Source organism: Nelumbo lutea, chromosome 2 (assembly GCF_056320005.1).
Source record: "Nelumbo lutea isolate HS-2025 chromosome 2, American lotus-T2T, whole genome shotgun sequence".
NCBI lineage: Eukaryota > Viridiplantae > Streptophyta > Magnoliopsida > Proteales > Nelumbonaceae > Nelumbo > Nelumbo lutea.
The window spans coordinates 19,102,447-19,125,584 of NC_142685.1; the positions used below are offsets into that span (position 1 = coordinate 19,102,447).

Below are 23,138 nucleotides of genomic sequence, written 5' to 3' on the forward strand. Positions count from 1 at the left end.
AAGAGAATTGGGATTTGGGGACAAATTTAGAAATTAGGTTAAGACTTAGAATTTGCAGCTATTTTAGGAGATTGCTCATGAGTTCAAATAATCAGAGTGTTTGCATTAGAATGGGTTTTCACCTACTTTACAAGAGAAAATGAGTTCATTTCTGACCCTGTCCTTTGTAGTTTTTCCATTCATCCATATCAACATACACAAAAACTTACAAGAAAAAGAAAGAAATCTCAAGGAAGTTAAGAAATGCATATTAACAAGGGCCATCCTATGGCTGAAAACCTTAGAACTGTTTATGGACTACTCCTGTGATGATATTCAGAGGAGTTGGGCAGCGATGGCTTCAATAGCTTCAAAGAAAACCAGATTACAAGCAAGGTGGACTTCTCCAGAATTTCGATGGCAGCAGTCACCCGGAATCTTGAGGGATAAGGACAGCAACGTTCTTTCCTTATTCTCAGGCCTAGTAGGAGTTGGAGACTCAACAAGGGCTGAATTACTAGCAGTTGTACAAGGCTTACAGATTGCAAGCCAACTTGGAGTGGAAAATTTGGTTGTTGAAGCAGAGCTCGGACACTATCACTTGGGGCTCCAGAGATATTCTGAGGAAAGTAAAATGGCTTACAAGAAACATGACAATCAATGTTCAGTGTGTCAACAGATCAGCTAATGCATTGGCACTCTTTGGCTAAACAAGGGGTTTTTTGGGTTTCTTTGTATTGGGCTAATTTATAATTTTGCAGTTTTTGGGTCTGTACTCATCCCTTTGGGAAGGTAGCATCTCGTGCCTCCTCCAAGGCTGCTGATTGTACTTATCCTTTTTCTCTATAATAAAATTGCCTAACCATTCATAAAAAAACACAGAAACTTAGTAATAGGCTCCTATAGCTGACAAAATGAGGGAAAATTGATTAAGATGGTTTGGTTATGTGCAGCACCTGTAAGAAGAAATGATCTGTTATAAGTGGAAAGGGCTAGAAAAGCTAGTGGTAGACCAAAAAAAGACATGCCTTGAGGTAGTAAGGAATGATTTAAGGGATCATAATTCATGTAGCCAACCTCATATAGTTGAGACAAGGCAATGGTGATGATGATGATTGAGAGAGGACTTTCTCTCCATGAGAAATTTCTAAAAGTTAGGTTTGTCATGAATATCGAAGGGAATCTGAAATTCCCAGTGTCTACTCTGCTTACACTACTGAATCCTGTGGTTCTTAGGGATGGGGTGTGGACTCTATGTCATGTTGGGCTCTTCACCTGTAAATCTTTGTTTAGTTCACTTGTAGCCTCTTCTTCCTCCCATTCCCTTCTTTCCCTGTTAAAGAAATTTGGTTTTCCCCCACTCCTAGAGTCGGTGCTTTTTGCTGGGAAGTGTATCATGACTACATTAACACGTGATAAGCTCCAAATGAAGAGACCAAACTGGTGTTTGTCCCCCAATTGGCGCTGCTTATGTAAGTTAAATGGTGAGACTGCATTTCATCTCTTAATCTCCCGCCCCTTTGTTGGCTTTATTTGGGATTGGTTTGCTTCGCTTTTTGGTTGCAGATGGCTTCCTCCTGTCAGCATTGAAGGATTGTTTTACCCTTCAAATTGCAGTTGTACAAATAGAAGAGGCAAGCTTATGTGGAGATGTACCAGGGCAGCAGTAGTTTGGACAGTTTAGCAGGAAAGAAATTCAAGAATATTTGGTGATAAGGAGAGGAATAAGGAAGCCTCGATCGAGATCATAACCCTAAGGTGGCTCATTGGGTTAAACCATCGGATCTGTTTTCAGACTTTCAGGTTGATGATTTCTTCAGATCATGGGGGGCTATAGCTGCTCCCTCCTTTAGAAGACAAATAGCTACAGTGGACTGGTCACCTCCATCAAGTGGCTGGCTGAAGTTGAATTTTGATGGGAGTTGTGTGGGCAATCCTGGATCCATTGGACCTGAATTTCGCCAACTCCTAATTTGTGCCAAATTCCTCATCAACCCTTAGGGAGATCATCCGCCCCTTATTTTTCTAGTTTTTCTAATTCGCAGACCTCTGTCCTCCCTCTTGTCTCTCATTGAGCTTCCTCTCCCTCTTGTTTTTCAGGTTCAAATGGATTGCCATCCCACCAAAGCAGAGGAACACGCTTTAGACAGCTCCAATATCAAGCATTGGTAGGAAGATTGCGGTGAATATAGGAGCCTTTAAGATCGCTAGAGCATTGGGGATTGAAAGGAGGAAAGTGGTGAGAAACAAAAACAACCGAGAAAAAACTTATTAAGAATGGGAAGCATCAGGAGAGAAGTGGAAAAAAGGGCCCCAAAAGAGAATTAAAAAGGCTTCAGTGGGGATTGATGGATCACACCTCAGATGGAAGTAGGATGAACAAGGGAACTTCTGTAAGAGTGATTCTATGAAGATTTTAAGCTGGACTGGCAGTGGATTGGGAGGTGAGGTTAAAAGAAGTCTAGTGAAAGAAACTCTAAAAAGAGAAAACCTGGGCATAATCATCTTACAAGAATAAAAAAAGGAAGTAGTTGACAGAAAACTTATGAAAGCTATTTAGGGAATAAGGGGAAGAAAATGGACTACTGTTCTAGTGGTGGGGTCTGTAGGTGGAACCATTCTAGCTTGGAAGTGTAATCATTCATGGAGAGAGAGAGATGAGAGAGAGAAAGTGAAGAGAAGAGAAGAGAGAAAAGAGGAGAAGAGGAAGATATGATTGAGAGACACGAACAAAAAACTATTCTGGCTGCCACCAGTTTAGTTATTTATATTAACTTAATGTAAAAGGAATGGGAGATTACAAGTATGCCCCTGGTGGCACTCCCTAGTAACAAACTAATAAGAAAGAAAGAAACTAACTGGCTGACAGCACACTAACAACAACTGTAAAATAACAATTAAATAATCCTCACAACACTTTCCCTCAAGTTGGGCTGAATATGTTTATCATGCCCAGCTTGTCACATAACTCATTGTGCTGCGAATATACCTATCATTTCCCTTTTTCCTAATTTTTCCCTTATGAAGTGTTTGTCAACCTCAATGTGCTTGGTCCTCTCATGTAGGACAGGGTTGCTGGCAATGTTTATAGCTGCCTTGTTGTCACAGTAAAGAGACAGGATTATGAACAACAACTCCAAGCTCCCCCAGAAGATTTTTTAGCCAAAGGACTTCAGCCACCCCATGTGCCATAGCTCTATATTCAGCTTCAGCACTTGACCTTACTACTATACTTTGTTTCTTGCTTTTCTAGGTCACTAGGTTTCTTCCCACAAATGTGCAATACCCACTTGTGAACTTTCTATCATCCACAACACCTACCCAATCAGCATTTATAAAGACTTCCACCTTTAGGTGATTATGTTTATTGAATAGTAGACTTGTTCTGGGATACTTTTTTAAGTATCTAAGAACTCTCTCTGCTGCCTCCATGTGTGTTTTCTTAGGAGAGTGCATGAATTGGCTTAGAACCCCAACTGAATAGGCAATGTCTGGACGAGTCATGGACAAATAAATCAATTTTCCCACTAACCTTTGGAACTGTTTCACATCTTTCAGAGGTTCACCATCACAGTCACCCAACTTGCGATCAACATCCATGGGAGTATCTGTTGGCCTTGCGCCTAATTTGCTTGCGTCTTGTAATAGATCAAGGGTGTATTTCCTTTGAGAAATGAAGATACCTCTTTCTGAGCGGGCGACTTCAATTTCAAGGAAATACTTTAGGGGACCTAAATCTTTTACTTCAAATTTAGATGCAAGGAATTGTTTCAATTTTTGTATTTCTGAACTCCAATTTCCTGTAATGATGATATCATCCACATACACTATCAATACAACCTGTTCCTGATATCTCTTCACAAAGAGTGTGTGATCAAACTGACATTGTTTGAAGCCTACCTTATTTTCCAAGCTATGGGAGTTTTAAACCATAAAGAGACTTTCTTAGCTTACACACCTTATTTTCACTTCCCTTGGCACAAAATCAAGGGGGTTAAACCATGTATACTTTCCTCCTCTAGGTCACCATTTAAAAAAGCATTCTTTACGTTCAGTTGATGCAATTCCCAATCAATGTTAGCAGCTAATGACAGGAGGACCCTAATTGAGTTCATCTTAGCTACTGGAGCAAAAGTCCCATCATAGTCAACCCCGTACACTTAAGTGTACCCTTTGGCTACTAATCTTGCTTTGTACCTTTCAACTGTCCCATTTGCCTTGTGTTTAACTGTAAACACCCACTTACACCCCATTGGGTCTTCCCCTTGGAAGATCCACCAATTCCCAAGTTTGATTTTTATGAAGGGCATTAATCTCCTCCTTCATAGCATTTGTCAATTCAAGGCATTTTAAGGCTTCTGCAACATTTCTGGGAACATGGATGCAATCAACTACAGATAGAAAGGCTCGGTATGAGGGGGAAATGTGATCATAGGAGACATACTAGGTAATGGGGTGTTTGGTAGTGCATGACCCGACTCCCTTTCTTTGAGCAATAGGAATGTCAAGGTCATCCACAGTAGGAGTAGGAGTATCAATAGATGCAATAGGGTTTAGACTTACCTCCTGGGAGTCTAATAGTGTCGGTTGCTCAGTGTTTGGCTGCTCCACATCTCTATCACATTGCTGATCTCTACGGCGTGTACGTTGGAAGACACGAAAGGGAGCAAGGTCCAGAATAGAAGGAAGAGAGATTTGGTGGACCTGAACCTGCTTCTCCTCTTCCACACTACTATTCTCCTCTTGAGAAGCAGGGAAGAACGGTTCAGACTCAAAGGACATATCCATAGGCAAAAAACTTATGACTAACGGGATAGAAGAAAAACAACCTTTTGAGAAGAGAGGACTGTTTAGAAAGTTGCAAAAATTCAAGAGGAGAGAAGAAGGTGGCGGCAACTTGGGTTCAGAGAGAGATTTTTGAACATAATCCCTTCTCTTACTCCCTTAATTCTATTTCATTAAGTTAAACTTTAGTAATTTACAGAGAAGCCCCTAGTTGGGTAGAAAATTAAAAAGACATAACATAAGAAAGAATAAAGCCCAGATTAAGGCCCATTACAGCAAAGAACATAAAAGATAAAAAGGATAAATAGCCTATGGGCCATTCGGCCCATCTTCTCTACACTCCTCAAGCTGAGCATAGATGTCAATCATGCCAAGCTTGCCAGTATCATGCTGAAGTTTAGCCTTGGGAATGCCCTTGGTGAGGAAATCAGGTAACTGTCCTTCAGAGGTGATGAAAGGTAGACACACTTCTCCAGAAGCCACTCTTTCTCGAATGAAGTGTATGTCAACTTCAATATGCTTAGTTCTGTCATGTTGCACTGGGTTGTGAGCAATGTTGATGGTGGCCTGATTATCACAGTATAACATCGTTGGCTTATCATACTCAATACCCAGTTCCTCCATCAAGGATTTAAGCCACAATAGTTCAGAAACTCCATGAGCCATGGCTCTGTATTCCACTTCAGCTAAAGATTGAGCAATAACTGATTGTTTCTTGCTTCTCCAAGAGACAATATTACTTGCCACCAAGCTACAGTACCCAGAGGTAGATCTTCGGTCATCGATGTTTCTGGCTCAATCAGCATCTATGTAGGCTTCAAGTTTCATATGGCCATCCTTAGCAAATAGAATTCCCTTTCCAGGGGAGCCCTTCAAATAACATAGAATTCGTTTGGCTGCTGCCATTTTAGTGTCCCTGGGAGCATGTATGAACTGACTGATGCAACTGACAAATATGCAATGTCTGGCCGAGTCATGCATAGATAAAGAAGTTTTCCAAATAGTCTCTGGATGACTCCCTTATCTTCTAACAATATTACATTTGAAGCAGAGTTTATGGCTCATATCGATAGGAGTAGCAACTGGTCTAGCACCCATCTTCCTTGTTTCAGAGAGCAAATCAATAACATACTTTCTCTAAGAGATAAGGATCCCATCCTTGGATCTAGTAACTTCTATGCCAAGAAAGTATCTCAATTCCCCTAGATATTTGATCTCAAACTCTGTATGAAGGAAAGATTTGAGATCATTAATCCCTGGGACATCATTACTAGTCACAACAATATCATCAACATACACAATTAGGTAGACGGCTAAGGATTCTCTCCTCTTCACAAAGAGGGTATGATCAGACTATGTCCGTACATAGCCAAAGCTAACAAGGGCAGCCCTAAGCCTTTCAAACCATGCTTTAGGGGATTGTTTGAGTCCATAAAGAGATTTCTTCAGCCTGCAGACCTTTCCTTTCATATCTGTTTCAGACATCCTTGGAGGAAGAGACATATAGACCTCCTCATGTAACTCTCCATTCAGAAATGCATTCTTTACATCTAGTTGATAAAGTGGCCAGTCTGAGTGTGCAGCCAAAGATAGCAGAACTTTCACAGAAGTCATCTTGGCAACAAGGGCAAAGGTCTCCAGATAATCAATCCCATATGTCTATGTATAGCCTTTTGCAACCAACGTAGGCTTGTACCTTTCAATGGTGCCATCAGCATGATGTTTGATAGTAAAAACCCACTTGCAACCTACTGGATCCTTCCCTTCAGGCAAATCAACCACTTCCCAAGTGTCATTCTTGTGCAGGGCATCAATTTCTATTCTCATAGCATCCCTCCATTCTGAAATAGTAAGAGCTTCTGACACAGACCTGGGAATTGGGTTAGAAGCAACAGAAGAAAGGTAGGCAAAATATGAAAGAGAGAGCAAACTATAAGAAAGGTGTTTGGAAATGCAATGTGCAGTACACTTCCTTTTTCCTTTCCTAATAGCAATGGGGATATCAAGGTCTGGGAAGGATGGCTCCAAAGGGGCTGTAACAGTACCTGTTGTCTCATCTGTAATTGGAAGTGCATGAAACTCATGTGTTGTAGGGGAAACAATCTGCTCATTTCTGGTTCTTTGTCGTTGGTACAACCTGAGATTAAAAAGAGGGCAAGGAGGTAAAGGAGGAGGAATAGGAATATTGGAATGAGAGTGAAATGACTGGTCCTCCCTTGACTCATTTGAAGAAGGAAGAGACTCAGCAAAAGACTCAACTGGGAAAGGAAGAGGAAGAGCAAACACCTGTGACAAATCCTCCCCCTTTGGACAATGTTTCTCCAGAGAAGAACCATAAAAGGAAGAAAGCTCATCAAAGGTGACATCCATTAAGACATACTGAGTGCCAGTCTTCGGATCAAAACAACAGTAACCCTTCTATGTGGGGGAATAACCAAGGAAGAGACACTTGTGAGATTTTGGTTCAAATTTTGTCTCTGGACACTTGGAATATGTACATAACAAGTGCAACCAAAGACATGAAGAGGAATAGGAAAAAGATCCTTGTTCGGATGAAGAAGACTGAAGGGAGACTTAAACCCTAAAACCCTGGATGGCATACAGTTTTTAAGGCAGGTAGCAGTGAGAACAACATCACCCCAAAATTTTGTAGGGACATGCGAAGCAAATAGAATACTTCTTGCAACTTCAACAATATTCTTTTGCATTGTCGGATCTGAAAATTTAAATTCTGGTATCAAATTGGGTTAGGACAAATTCATGGAATTGCTTCACAAGTCTGGGAACTTCATCGTGAGACTTCATCAAAAATATCCAAGTGAATCGAGAAAAGTCATCATAGAACAAGATAAAATATTTGTAGCCACCCATAGAAGGTAAGTGGTAAGGTCCCCACACATTAGAGTGCACAATATTAAAAGGAGAAGATCTTTTATTACTCAGAGGATAACCGTTTCTACAATGTTTTGACAGTTCACAGGACTCACAATGAAGATTGGACAAACTAATTCCCTTAAACAGTTCTGGGAATAAATGATTTAATGCAGAAAAAGAAAGATGACCCAAACGAAAATGACATAACATGATTCGACTGATGGACTCTGTAGATGTAGACCCAAAAGCAACTTTTCCAGGTTGTTCATGGCACTGTCCAGGAGTATCCAGCAGATATATTCCATTCGCCTCACGGCCTTTCCCAATCACCTTTGAGACTCCAGATCCTGAAAAGCACAGTAGGAAGGGAAGAAGGTTACACAATAGTTTAATGACTTAGTTAGGCTACTTACAGATAACAAGTTTGTATTTAGTCTGGGTACATGAAGAGTGGAAGGAAGAACCAAGGAGTTTGTAGGCTTGGTGGTTCCCTTGCCGGAGATAGGGGCAAGAGAGCCATCGGCTAGGGTGATTTTGTCACGTCCAGGAAATAAATCATATGAAACAAACAAAGTAGAAAGGCTGGTCATATGATCAGAAGCACCAGAATCAATAATCTAAGGGATCCTACGATTACCTGAAATGGTTGCATGATTGGCAGAAGCCCGTATACCTGAATGAGCAAATGCAGAAGATGTTGAATTTCCTGGAGGGTTGGAAGAAGAGGTCACTCCCTCTAGGTGGCTGATCATCCTCCCAAACTTCTCATATTCTGCCTTCATAGTTGCTAACTGCTCACTAGCCGTCATCTCTTCAGTTTGGTATCTGTCACTATTTGGACCAACAACAACATTGGCACTCCTTGCCTTTATATTATCAAACTTCTTCTGAAACCGAAGTGGTAGGAGTTCAGGATGCTACAATTTCCAGCACTTGTCTTTAGTGCGTTTTGGCCTTTTACAGTACTCACAAATAATCTCTTTCTTCCCTGAGCTACTTGGAGTCCCTGCAACCCCTTTGGGTTTCACTCCCATATTAGCAAAGTGATCATTTAGACCAGCCCCTTGGACATGGACAAGTCTTCTGCTTTCTTCGCTACTTACCAAGGCATATGCTTGAGACAGTGAGACACTATCCTTGGATAAAATATTTTGCTTTGTAATGTCATACTCTAGATTTAGCCTTGTCAATAACTCAAACACCCTGTTTCTCTCAACCAGTTTTCTGTAGGTCTCAGCATCCTTAGTGGTGTCCCAGGCTACAGCTTCTATCAAATCTATTTCTTTCCATAAAGACTTCAGTGTTGAGAAGTATACAGCTAATGGTTTCTCCCCCTGTCTCAAATTCTTCACATCACTTCTCAACTTGTAAACCCTAGCCACATTTAATTTTTGGGAATATGTTTCAGCAACACTATCCCAAATTTCCTTTGCTGAATTCATTCACAAATAGTGCTGACTAATCTGTGGTTGCATTGAGTTCGCAAGCCATCCAGTAACAGTATAATTTTCTTGCATCCACTTTTCATATGATGGATCATCTTCCGGAGGAGCCTTTTTGCTCCCGGAGATAAAACCCCATTTGCCTCTACTACAAATATGAATTTTTACTGATTGTGACCAAGCCAGATAATTAGTTCCATCCAACTTGACTGTGGTCACAGCCAATAGAGAGTCTACAGAGGCTCCCGGAACTTGTCTGGATTTAGCAACATGCTTGTTTTCAAAGTCTGAGGAGTTCATCTTCTTAAATACTTCAAAAATGGCTTCAAACAACTTCGAATAGCAACAAATGAAGACAGAACAAAAACTGTGTTGTGAGCCAACCTCTATGCAGCCACACCAATAACCTGCATCACACCCGGAAGCTGGGAGAAACAGAGAAAACTCAACGCTCCTTGTAGACTTCACAGAGCACCAATCCACTTGATTCGATCTTCAAGAAGAAGAATGAGAAGGCCTTCAGTCACTGAGCGCCTAGGTCAAACTCCCTGTGGGGCCCGCAATCAGATTTTTCCAAAAAATTAGGGTTTTGGGCAACACACTTGAATCTGTCAAGAGGACGACAAAACCAGTTCCCTTCTCTCCAAAAACCACCAACAACTTGGCTGAAATAGGTTTATTTAACTATTCATATGATTCAGTTCTCCATACACACTATGTATGGGGAAAAAAGGTGAAAAGAAAGGGAAAAACGAGCCTGCTCTGATACCAAGAAGAAAAACAGCCTTTTGAGATTAAATGACTATTTAGAAAGTTGCAAAAATTCAAAAGAAAGTAGTAGAAATCAGAGTTCAAGAGGAGAGAAGGCCCTTCTCTTATTCCCTTAATTCTATTTCATTAAGTTAAATGTTAGTAATTTATAGAGAAGCCCCTAGTTGGGCAAAAAATTAAAAAGACAACATAAGAAAGAATAAAGCCCAGATTAAGGCCCATTATAGCAAAGAACATAAAAGATAAAAAGGATAAATAGCCTATGGGCCATTTGGCCCATCTTCTCTATAGGGATCAAAGCACTGATACCCTTTTTGAGAGGAGGAATACCCTAGAAAGATACAAGGAATGGACTGAGGGTCTAACTTACCTCGAGGTGGAGATAAATCCTGGACAAAGGTACGATAACCAAAAACTCTCATGGGAATGGAAAATAAAGGGGATTGAGGGAACAACAACTGATGAGGGGCCATGTAGTTCAGCACTCTGGAGGGCATGCGATTGATGACATAAGCAGCTGCAAGTATAGCATCCATCCAAAACCTTTTTGGAACATTCATGTGTAACATCATCCTGCGAGCTACCTCAAGGAGGTGTTTGTTTTTTCTTTCTGCAGCACCATTTTGTTGTGGTGTCCTTGCGCATGAGCTCCTATGAATAGATCTGTGGGAGGCAAAGAACTCATTAAGACATGTTGGATAAAAAGATCAACTAATTCCCTAGCTGACGGTTTAGCAAAACAAGGGGCAGAAAGGGATTCTTTGTTTTGGGCTAAGATGTAACGTTAGTGTCTTTGTATCTTCGTATTTTCTTTTTTCATTTCTTGAAGTTCTTTGTGACTCTTGGAAGATAAGTGTGTTTGTCTTCCACTTGTAAATTTTCTACTGATGAATTAATGAAAGTGTTATTGATAAAAAAAAAAGAACTCGTTAAGCTCACCATGGAAATATTCTTTTGCATTGTCTTATTGGAAGATCTGTATTTCAACATGGAATTGCATAAATACCATCCTTTGGAAGTCTTTTACAATCTTTGGAACTTCGTCTCTACTATGTCCGCCCTCAGAGATTATAGTAGTAGGTCCCCATACATCAGAATACACAACACGAAAATGAACACTTGATCTTTTATTATTTGAGTGAAAAGTTGTTCTACATTGTTTGCTCAACCGACACGTTTGACACTGGAACTCTGACACTGAACATGACTTAAAATAAAAACGGAAACAAAGACTTTACTATTTCAAAAGAAACATGACCTAACCGATTATGCCACAAAAAAAATTGACTCTTATTTGATTGACTATATGACTTTGAGGATGACACCGAGAGACCAACTTTGTTGTTGAGAATGTAGAGACCATCCACTAGGCTCCCTCTACCAATCGCCCTCCCAGAAGTTAGATCCTGAAAAACACATGAACCAAGAAAAAAGGTTACACTACAGTTTAAAGAGTTTGTGATACTACTGATTGAAAGCAAATTTAAAGGAAGTTGAGGGACATGCAATACACAGTTCTGGTTAAGGCCATGGGGAAGAGCTATTGATCCTTGGCCTGCAATGGAGGAGAATGATCCATTTGCAAGCCTCACTTTATCCCTTCCTGACAAAAGACTATAAGTCTAAAACAAGTTCGGCTTATCAGTCATGTGGTTAGAGGCCCTTGAGTCAATGATCCAAGGGGTACCAGTGGTAGTAGTGACATGGAATGCAGAAGCCACATTACTTGATGTAGATGCAAATGAAGTAGGAGTATTAGTGACTGAACTATCCATCTGTAGCAAAGCCCTACCATATGACTTCAAGTGGTCTCTGAAGGAATTCATGATATCTTCCTTAGGGTCAGAATTAGTAAGGTGGTCTCGGGTAGTACCATCAACCTGAGTATCTTGGGTTGCCATATGTAGCTGCATTATGTGTTGTATTCGTCTTCTTCTAACCTTGCCCTTTACCCTGTTCTTGGTTCTTCACTATCTACTTGGGTTTCCCGTGAATTTCCCAACATGTGTCACGTGTATGTCGTGAGCGCCGACAGTGGGTACAAAACAACTTGTCTTTATCATCAACATTCTTGGTGTCACTTTTCTTCCCCATGTTGTTATTACTCATTGCAGCCAATGCAACTTGTTGCTCCCCCTCGGTTGTAACCATCACACTCCACCTACTTTCTTCAGATTGAACATGGGCATATTCCTCGTGAACCGACGACAACTCTTTATTTCCTAAGATCTGAACTCTCAAGGGTTCATAGACAGGGTTCAGTCCCAACAAGAAGGCAAACACACATTGCTGAGAAACCAGCTTCTTGTAGGCCTTAGCATCATCATCATGTTTCCACTCTATAGCCTGATAATGATCCAATTCTTTCCATACGGAAGTAAGGGCTGAATAATAGGTAGACAAACTACGATTTCCCTGTTTATAGGTTGAGGATTCAGCTTGCAACCGGTAAACCTTGGCATAATGCCTTTGCTCAAAATAGGTGGTTTTGGCTTGTTCCCAAATCTCACTAGCGGTGTCTACCCACATAAAGTTCTTCACATCAGGTTCCATGGCTGCAAGGAGCCAAGACATCACCATACTGTTTTCTTGGTCCCACCTATCATGTTCAGCTGTCTCACTCTTAGGTTCTTTCACCCTTCCATTTATGTAACCAGCTTTTCCCCTTGCTGTTATATAAAGTTTTACACTTTTAGCCCACTCTAGGTAGTTTAGACCATTTAAAGGGGTAATGGGCATGGGAAACATCATGTTTTCACTTCCTAAACCAGCTGTGCTGCGGGTTGGTATAACCCCCGATGAAGTTAAATCATAGTTTGCCATAGAGTACTGCTGAATCAGACCAAATCCCACACAACTACACAACAGCCACAATCAGAATACCAACCCCCGAGAAATTTACTTCTGGATTGCGGAAAAACAAAGAACTGCTGAAATCAACTCAGTGATGATTCAGCCATTAAAACAGCCCAGTAATCAATCCAGCACCAGCCATTAGAATAGTATACTAGCAGTTCGACTACAGCACATGCAATCTAACAGTCCAGCATCTAAACGAAGGTATAAAACCAAAAAAGTAAGGCCTTCACACCATTGGCCATAGAAGAACACAAGAACACATACCCTGTCCAGCACCTGTACGAAGGTGCCAACCCAGAAATTAACTTCACAGAATCGAACAGATAAGGAAGGGAGTCTTTACTGCATCGCCCTTCTTCTGCTAGGGTCTCCTTGATGTTACGACCAAGGAAGAACGCAGACGAAGAGCCGCAAGTGGCCTGCTAGGGTTTCTGTCTTCCACGTCCAAGAAATCAAAGAAGAAAGAGGATGAAGCAGGTTCAGATGGGAGAAACAGGTTTTTATAGCCCAGAACCTTGCTCTAATACCATGTAATCATTCATGGAGAGAGAGAGATGAGAGAGAAAAAGAAGAGAAGAGAAGAGAAGAGAGAAAAGAGAAGAGAAGAGAAGAGAAGAGAGAAAAGAGAAGAGGAAGATATGATTGAGTGACACAAACAAAAAACTATTCTGGCTGCTGCCAGTTTAGTTATTTATATTAACTTAATGTAAAAGGAATGGGAGATTACAAGTATGCCCCTGGTGGCACTCCCTAGTAACAAACTAATAAGAAAGAAAGAAACTAACTGGCTGAGAGCATCTTAAGCTGACAGCATACTAACAGCAAGTGTAAAATAACAATTAAATAATCCTCACAACAGGAAGGATGATGAAATATCGGGTTTGGAGATTGATAAAGGTGAACTCTCAATCTCAGTCTTGTTCACCAATAATAAAGATGGATTCAGTTAGATATTTTAACTGGAGTGTATAACCCCAACTCTCTCTCTGATAGAGGTTTTGGGATGAACTGGACTCTTTGCGTGAGGATGAAGGTATCCCGCGGTGTTTAGCAGGAGATTTCAATATCACCATATTTAGTCAAGAACACTCCAATGGCAGAGTCCTGACCAGAAGCATGAGGAATTTTTCTAATTCCATATCTAGACACAATCTGTGTGATTTCCTCCTCAATAGTGGACTCTTCACCTGGTCAAATATGCAAGAAAATGCCATAAGCTGCAGACTTGACAGATATCTGCTATCTCAGGACTGGATGGAGAGATTTCCCAACCTTTCTCCAAGAACTTCGCCCACGGTGCACTTCAGGTCACTGGCCTATCTTGCTGAACACTGATAGGATCACCAAAGGAAAACCACCCTTCAGATTGGAAATTTCTGGATATCACACAAAGACCTCAACAACAAGGTTGTTGCTTGGTGGGAAGAATGCAAAGTAGAGGGCTAGGCTGGATTCAGGCTGTTACAGAAATTAAAATACCTAAAGAGAAACCTAAAATCTTGGGGAAGAGAGGAATTTAAAGCTTATAAAGACGAGAAGAAAAGAATTCTTATGGAGTTAGAGGAGATAGATAGTAGAAAGCAAAACGGTACCTTAGATGATTTAAGCAGAGGTAGAAGAGCTTATTTGAGGAAGTTATGGGAGAAAATGGTTAGAAGAGAATAAATCTATTGGAGACAAGACAACAACTCTAGATTCTTCCATCCTTACGCTTCGGGAAGGCTTAGAAAAAATTTAATTTCTAGCTGAAAGTGGTCCAAAGGGAAGTGGAGAATCCTGAGGAAATTAAGGAAGCCTTCCTCTCCTACTTCAAAAGCCTTTACTCAAAGACAACAATAGCCAGTTTACCTTGAGCATGTGGGAAGGTACGATTCTGTCAATTGACAAGAGAGTATGGCTGGAAAGAAGTTTTGAAGAGGAAGAAGGTAAAGAGGCAATCTTTAGTATGAATGGAGATAGGGCTCCTGAGCCTGATGGCTTCCCCTTATTTTTCTTCCAAAAGTATTGGGAAATTGTAAAAATAGATCTGATGGAGTTTTTCAGGGACTTCCACTCTTTTGCCATTGTTAACAAAGGATTAAACTCGACCTTTCTTTGTCTCATTCCAAAGAAAGGGGGAGTCTTGGAGGGTAAAGACCTCAGACCAATAAGTTTGATAGGGAGCACATATAAAATTCTAGCTAAGGTGTTGGCAAGAAGGCTAAAAGAAGTGCTAGGAGACCTAATTTCCCAAAATCAATGTGTTGGACAGCATTCTAATAGCAAATGAATGTTTGGAAGACAAGAAAGTTTTTGGGAATCCGGGGGTCCTAGTCAAACTAGATTTTGAAAATGCTTATGATAAAGTGGATTGAGATTGCATTTTAGACTGCCTTAAGAATTGGAAGGAAATGGATCCAATGGATCAAAGGCTGTATTGGTTCTTCTTGGTTTTCAGTGCTGCTAAATGGAGAACCTAAGGGCTATTTTCAAGGTTAGCAGGGGTCTCAAACAAGGTTACCTGTTTCTCCCTTTTTCTCTTCACCTTGGTGATGCACATTTTTAATCATCTTTTTTTATTAGGCCAATCTTCTTAATCTAGTGCAAGGATTTCAAGTGGGAAGAGATAAGATTTGCATTTCCCACTTATAATTTGCTGATGACATCATCTTGTTCTTGGATACCTCTTTAATCAACATCTCAAACACAAAAAAGGGTAATTGAATACTTCGAATTAATCACTGGACTGAGGGTTAACTTCTGCAAAAGTGGTATAGTTAGCTTTAAACTCAATGGAAGAGGAACTTCTAGAAAACTCAAATCTTTGTTGGGATGTAAAGTGGAGAATCTTCCTATTTCCTATCTAGGGATGCCTCTTGGAGGGAATCCAAGAACTTTCAACTTTTGGGGGCCGGTGGTGGAGAAATGTGAGAAGAAATTAGCATCTTGGAAGAAGTGCTATCTTTCAAAAGGGGGAAAGCTTATTCTCTTAAAGGCCTGCTTAGCAAATCTGCTAGTCTACTTCCTTTCAGTATTCCAAATTCTGACCAAAGTCAGAAATTAGATTGAGAAGCTTTAAAGGAACTTTCTTCGGGAAGGTGGGGAGAAAAGAAGCTACTTAGTCAGTTGGGAACAAGTTTGCAAGCCTAAAGAGGAAGGAGGCTTGGGAATTGGGCACTTGAAAGAGAAAAATTCCTCTCTCCAGGGTAAATGGCTTTGGAGGTTCCCTAAAGAATCCAATGCCCTTTTGGCAGCTATCATTTCAAGCAAGTATGGGTCAAACACAAACGGGTGGGATAACAATCTCCATTTGAACAAGATAAAGTCAACAAATCCTTGGAAAGGTATAGTCTCCACTCACTTTTTTCTTTCCTTTTATAAGATATAAAGTAGGTAATGGTTCTAAAATAAAATTTTGGAAAGACCTTTGGTGGGGAGAATTTACCCTTGCTGCCTCTTTCCCCAGACTTTTCAACCTCACCCTAGACCAAGAAGCTACTGTTTCTTCCTGCCTTCCAGACCAAACTGCTGAAAACACCTTGGACCTTCGCCTTAGAAGACCCCTAAGAGACCCAGAGATCTCTGACTTAATTGCTTTATTTCAGACCCTTTAAGAAGCCTACATTTCCTCCTCCTCCTTTGACACCCGAGTCTGGACCCTCCACCCAACTGGCGATTTTTCTTCTAAGTCTATGTTCAAGGCTCTGACTGCAGGTGAGCAAAATTCCTCTTTCCCTTTCAAGAAGATCTGGTTTAGCCATATCCCACCAAGAGTCTGTTTCTTTGTTTGGGAAGCTTGTCTTCTGAGATTAAATACTTGTGATCTCCTACAGAAGAACTTGGGAAGACTATCTCTCCTCATGCTTGCATTTTATGTTTGAGTGAGGGTGAATCAGCAGATCACATTCTTCTTCACTGTAAGTTCACTCAAAACATATGGTTTCATTTCTTGATAATGTCGGATACAATTGGGCTATATCAGAGCATATTCTGGATTTCTTGCATCAGTGGTAAGGAATAGGCCTAAGAACAAGGGTTAAAGTTTATTGGCATCTGTGCTACATGCAGTAATGTGGGGAGTTTGGGATGAAAGAAATAAACGCCTATTTGATAATAAATTCAGGCCCCTCAAAAAGTTAATTTCAGACATCACTTACCTTTCTAACTTCTGGACTGTCAATTCAGATATGTTCAAAGGTCTCTTAGTCAATGACCTCAATAGAGATGCTCACACCTTTCTTTTTCTTCCTTAAACTCAACAAGCAATCCTTGAGACAGCCAGCTGTTCTCGGTGATGGAGTGGTGACCCTAAACTTTGATGGAAGTGCTTTGGGTAATCATGGCTTATCTGGCATTGGAGGCATAGTAAGGGATGCAAGGGGCAGCATCTGCTGGACTTTCAGCGGTCCAATTGGATTGGCTGATTCTACAAAGGCTGAAGTGGTGGATGCTCTAACCGGAATCAGAGTAGTGAAAAATTTGGGAATTCAGAACTCAACCATTACAGGTGACTCAGCAAACACTATAAAATGGTTAAGGGACAAGGAGGGGGGAACCTTGGAGACTGAGCCACTATTTGGCAGAGGCTAGGGACTCCCTAGGCTGTTAAAATGCAAGATTAACTTGGATTCCTAGGAAACTAAATCATATAGCAGATGGATTAGCCAAATATCGTGTGCATTTGGATTATTTGTATAGTGACAAGTTTCCTCCTCTGTAGGCTTTTGGGGATCTTCCCCTGTTTTATACATCTTCTCATGTACCTCTTCTTTCTTTAATGAAATTTGGTTAAATTTGCCTAAACAAAAAATCTTGGCCCCTCCGGAATTGGAGGTGTAATCAGAGTTGAGGAAGGAAATATACGTGCTTTCTTTGTCAGGTCCAATTGAGCAAGGTGATGTGGCATCTGCAGACTTCTCGTCTGCTGTTTTTGGAGTTGAGAAAGCCAAAGAATTGGGTATTGAAAGATTAGTTATTGAAGGTGACTCCAAAACAGTAGTAGAATGGCTAAAGAAGGGTGAGGGAGTATCTTGGCATCTAAGGAATGTCCTTAGGCATTTCAAATGGCTCTCTAGGGGCATGTTTATTCAGGTTAATTGGATTAGATCTGCCAAGAGTCTGGCAGATGGTCTAGCTCAGCGAAGGGGTTCAGAGACAGTATGTTTTGGGCTCAGCTGTAATATGTTCAGGGGGTTTAGACATTTGGTGTCATCTGTATTTTCCACAATGTTTTGTTTCTCTGCTTCCTTTTAAAATTAATTAAGTCCTTTCATGAGTTCCTGATAAAAAAAAGATATACCTGCATCAATTTCAGTCCTTTAGAGATGTTGGATGATTGTTGTTGGAAGCTTTCATGAGGTATTATTGAAACTTGAAATCTTGCAGAGAAAGAAAGGAAAGCCTAGATTCACTGTAGGGTTGGTAGAAACCATTTACCATCACAATAGTAAGCAAGATTTGACTAAAAATAGTATCCATGTTTTGACAAACATAAAACAAACAAACAAAGACATATAGACTATAAGATTGGCCCAAACTCTGTTTTAGTACAATTCTGCCACTGTAATATAAAGTATAAGCTACTAAACTGAACTCACTGAAAATTTAAACATCACTAATGACATGACTTAAAAGTAATCATCTCTTGGACTAGATGCAATAGAAATTTACCTTGGACTCTAAAAAATGTCTACAGGGAAGTTGAAAGAATTGCAAGAGAGTTAAATGCTGAATTCAAGTGGGTAAAGAGTGCAAATGGGTTGGCTGATTCCCTTGCTAAACAAGGAACAGCAAGGCAACAATTGTTTTGGGCTTGTTTGTAATCTAGCTTATGTTTTGGGGGAGACACTCTGGTCAACAAATTGTAATGCTTTTTCACATGTCAATTATTAAACAAAGTTATTTGCTGATAAAAAAAAAGATTAAGATACCCCTCTGACTAAATTCAGCCCAAATCCCATGAACAATGTCTTTAAGTGTGCTGATTGATCCCTATTACCAAGGCACCAAACATATCCTTTTTTCTAGAACATGCAATTTGCACCCTTTTGACCTATATCACCTTCTCATATCACAAAAACCATAGCAAGAAATATATGGGTTATATTTTCTACGGGATTTGGCTTTATTTGTTCCATTGATATTCATTAACTGGAATACCAATAAAAAACATATATTAACTTGAATGCTCTGTCTGTCCTGTAGCAAACAACTAGACAGCTGGAGAAACTAACGTGTTCATACTTCGTATATATACCCCCTCCAAATTCTTTTGAATGTGTTCATATTCACTCTTGTTGATAAAAAAGGAATGTTCTTGCAAAAAAGAAACCTAGATTGCTGCTACTATGTTGATTTGAAGTTTTTACTCCCAATGTGTATCTTTTTATGACATCACAGAAACAACATGGTCCAATTGATAACTGTTGGTTATATCAAATTTAAATTACCAGTTTCTTTGGTCCAGGCAAAATCTGGTCTGTGTTTCCAAGGGCAAGAACTTGGAAACAGGAATATACTTCATAAACAGCCCATAGACTGCACCCAAGGTACAGCAGATGCTATTCCCAACAGAAGGATTTGATAAATATTATAAATGAACAAGAACTGAGAGAAAGCTTACCTCCAACGAGAGAGGTGGAGGGAACAAAAAAAGCACCCAAAAACCCAAATTGGAGATGCCTTGCAGTGAATTTCTTTGGTTATGCAACTGGAGCAACAAAATTCTTTATCTGGTATTGTAACTTGGTTGTGCATCTTAAATGTAGATCTTGAAAATTCAGTCTCTTAGGCTTAAGGGTTAAGAACCACCTTCTGGGATTCAAGAATCCATCAAAGTGATTCCATATTAAGACTTAAGATTAAGTCTAGACTATAGAAAACTTACCTATAAAAACAAAAAGAAAAAAATACAAGTCTGTGAGAGACCTATTTTTGGCAATTTGCAGAGGCAATTGTAACTCTGTTATTATTTATTTCATCTATTTGTTTATTTATGCTTAACAAATAAGTGTTCCATCCATGTAAGGTGGGAAGCTGCACATATCCCGAAAGTGAAAGTGGCAAAACTTGATAAGACCAAGCTTATGAGTGATCAGACAGTTTATATGCCCAAGATTCCAGATATAGCAAAGTGCCCAGAGCACCTTCTGCCATTGAAAGAGTGGGAGGATTCTTTCCTTTCTGATTTTTCAGAGCTTAGAATGGTTAGTTTTTCTGATCTTCAATTTTTTTAAACCATCTCTCTCTCTCTCTCTCTCCTGATCTAATAATGCTGATTTTGAGTTAAGAACTATGGTATGACTGACTACTTGTTGAGAAACTGTAATACTGACTGGACCTTTGTAATCCTATGCTGTTTAAGTACTCTCTGTGGAAACTTCTTTTCCCTTCTACTTGTACAGAAACTTCTTTTCCCTCCCAGGGGTGCCATCAGGGGTTGCCAAGTTGTCTTGATGGCCAATCTAAATCTAGCGCATGGGACTAACAATCTGTTTATAACCTGATCTAAAGGTCTCTAAGGAGCTCAATCTGAACCTGATTGACACTAGTCCAACCTGAGTGGGGGCAACAAAGTGTGGAAAAGATTGGATAAGCAAATTACATAAGCAATCCAAGTAAAAACCTCTTTCTCAGAACTCAAAGGCATCCTCTAATAAATAATAGGCATTTTGAAACAAGCTAGAATGAAGTAATTTCATTTGTGTGTACATTGCATTTGAGAGTACTAGGTGACCATCTTAAATAAAGTTGTTCCTTTTAAAAGTAGGATTCTTTGAAGCAAGGTCAGTGCAGGATCTCATAAAATAAATAATTTTTGGCCCATTTTTTTTCCTGCTGATTGAAAATAACCTCATTTTATACCAAGAGATTGTGAATTTATATTTTATTTTATGTCACAGACAGGATCAGCCTATATTGTGTTTTGTTGTAGGCGTTGCAGCTAAATGTCATGAGAATCTTATCAAGGAAAATCAGTCTGTTGAGGGGCATAACTCTTATGCTATGTTTGGTTTTGAAGGTGAAGTTAGGGAAACAAAGGGAAAAGTAAGGAAACCTGTATTTTGTAAAGGTTTCCCTACCTCTCCCTTCCTTTCCCTACTTTTTCCTTCAAACCAAACACAGCATCAGGGTTAACATTGTTAAATAGTCTGCAGGACAAAATTCTGTTGCTCGATGAAAACACAAATTTTGGTGCTTTAAGTTTTTGAACCCTGTGAAGGTCATATAACAGAGAAAAAAAAAAGAGCCATGTTTTATGGATGAAAAGTATCATTCATGTTTCCTTTTTTGAGGGGTGGGGGGCTCTTTATGCATAGGGGGAAGAGCTCAATTACAACAGAACTTAGTGACTTGCACTGGTTGATTGGTTCTTAGAATTAGTCAAATTATTTGTACCATTTAAATGCCTTACCAGATTAATCCCGAGTTCCTTTTCTATCAAATTGACATTAGACAGCTGTTTGTGTGCATGGATGTGGGTGTGGGTGTCTGTGTGCATGTGCAAGAGCATGCTTTCTGCGCTTTCACTTATTTATTTGACTTTTCAGCATTGGCTTAATTTCTTCCATTTGTTTTAATAATTTCAGGTTCTGTTGGATATTGGAAGTACTAGTAACAGATACTCTCACTGCATGCAACCTTTGGTGACTGCAATTGAAACTACCAGCTTGCAAAAGCATTGTGATAGTACTGATCTTAACAATTTTGAAGACCTGGAATTATTTACAACTATTGATGAAGTTGAGACCTGCCAGCATCTTGGGAGTTTTGGGCCTAAAGGTTCTGATAACCAGAAACTACTCACACTCTCTGGTGAAGACGACAACTGCCAGCCTCTTGAGAGTTGCATTTTCAAAACTACAGGTAACCACCACCAGTCAGATCTAACTGATGGAGCTCCTACATTGCCTGCAATATTAGGAATGGACTTCATATCTCGAGCTTTGATGCTTAAGAGTCGCATACACTCGTTAGAAACCAAAAACGGTTTGTCTTGGGATGATTGTGCATGGTTATTTGCTCTATGTGCATCCGTAGATACTCCTTTTGATGCTGACATGTCTGCATCAATGCGAAGTTTACTTAGAAAGTGTGCAAGCTTGCGAGCTGGAAAATCTGAATCCGATGACGAGGTTGTGATGCTGAACATACTGGTCACGATTGCTGGGAGATATTTTGGGCAGTCAGAAGGGTGAGGCCAAACATAAATGGTTATCTTCAGGTAAAGGCCATCTTTATCAAATAAGTGTTAATATAGACTTGTAAGATCACTTCATTATCTTGGTATTAGCTTTTTGGACAAGTGAAGATGAAAAGGAACCCTTTTCTCAATGATTTTGCATGGAAAATTGGTATAGATGAATAATGTTATTCTCTTATTGAAAAAACAGGGGTTGCAATTCTCGACCCAACCTATGCAATCCGTCCAACCAACTCATTTATCAGGGGGTTGGATTGGTGATTTTATCCATGCTTTCTAACGTGTCAAAATACTCTCCCCACCTCCAAAATCAAACCAGTGTTTCAGATTTTCAGTTGCATATTCTCGCAAAAAATTCAACCGCAAATCTTCGATGTAGCTATCTTGTGAGCTGCAGTTGACTTAAGAGAAAGATTCAAATATCAAGGGACATGGATATCAGTATCATATGGCATTGAAACCTACATATTATCTTTTTATTTTTTGGCACAAAAAAAGAGACCACTAATCAAGCTTTGAAACAGTACAGTTTTGTTACAGGACTGGGTGAGTGCACAGATCTCTCAGCCAGCTTGGTTCCCATCTTGGTTTCTTAGTTGTACTGATGTCCTTCATTATATAGGTTGGGCATCCATAAATATCTGAGTCCTGTGGAGAGTCCATCATTCAGCCTGTACTGCATGTTGAGCAATGCAAAAGTTTCCAATTGTCACAATGAAAGAGTCGGAAGGCGAGAAAAGAACATATCCTACTGTGGATTCATGCAAATTTACACAAGAATCATCAACATAAATAACATAAATGGAAAAACAAGTATTGTCATGCATGAATGATGCTGTATTTTGCAGCTTAGGAGTTAGGAGTACTTCCGATGCTGAAATTGATAGGTACTGATAGCTCCAGTATTGAACTCTTCTTGGGTCTGGCTTAACTCTTTTGAAAACAGCCTTGTTTCATTCTTCCCAAATAAATCGGGCATACACAATTTCCACTGCTCAATTGACTCTATAAATAAGGTATAAGCATGCACTAAATATCAACATTTTACAGGTTATGTGAAGTAATTCAGTGTAAAACATACATCAACCCACTGTAATTTTTATTTATATATAAATATAAATTTGTACTAAAACTGCGTACTTTATAGAATCAATACTAATGCTGTGATGCGCTCATTTAGATTGTGAAATGTGATTGGCCATTTGATGATCCCACCGAAAATGTGCTGATCATGAGGCCAAATAGTT

The 23,138-nt window shown here is 39.8% G+C and overlaps 1 protein-coding gene across 1 annotated transcript in view; it reads left to right on the forward strand.

The window, feature by feature from the left end:
• The window catches only part of LOC148868980 (uncharacterized), a 47,687-nt gene extending 25,523 nt beyond the window's left edge, over nucleotides 1–22,164 (forward strand). The window contains exons 3-4 of the mRNA XM_088973836.1: nucleotides 19,717–19,894; nucleotides 21,278–22,164. Coding sequence (XP_088829962.1) covers nucleotides 19,717–19,894; nucleotides 21,278–21,886 — 787 coding nt within the window. The 3' untranslated portion in view covers nucleotides 21,887–22,164. The remainder of the gene's footprint in view (nucleotides 1–19,716; nucleotides 19,895–21,277) is intronic.
• The last annotated feature ends 974 nt before the right edge of the window (nucleotides 22,165–23,138 follow it).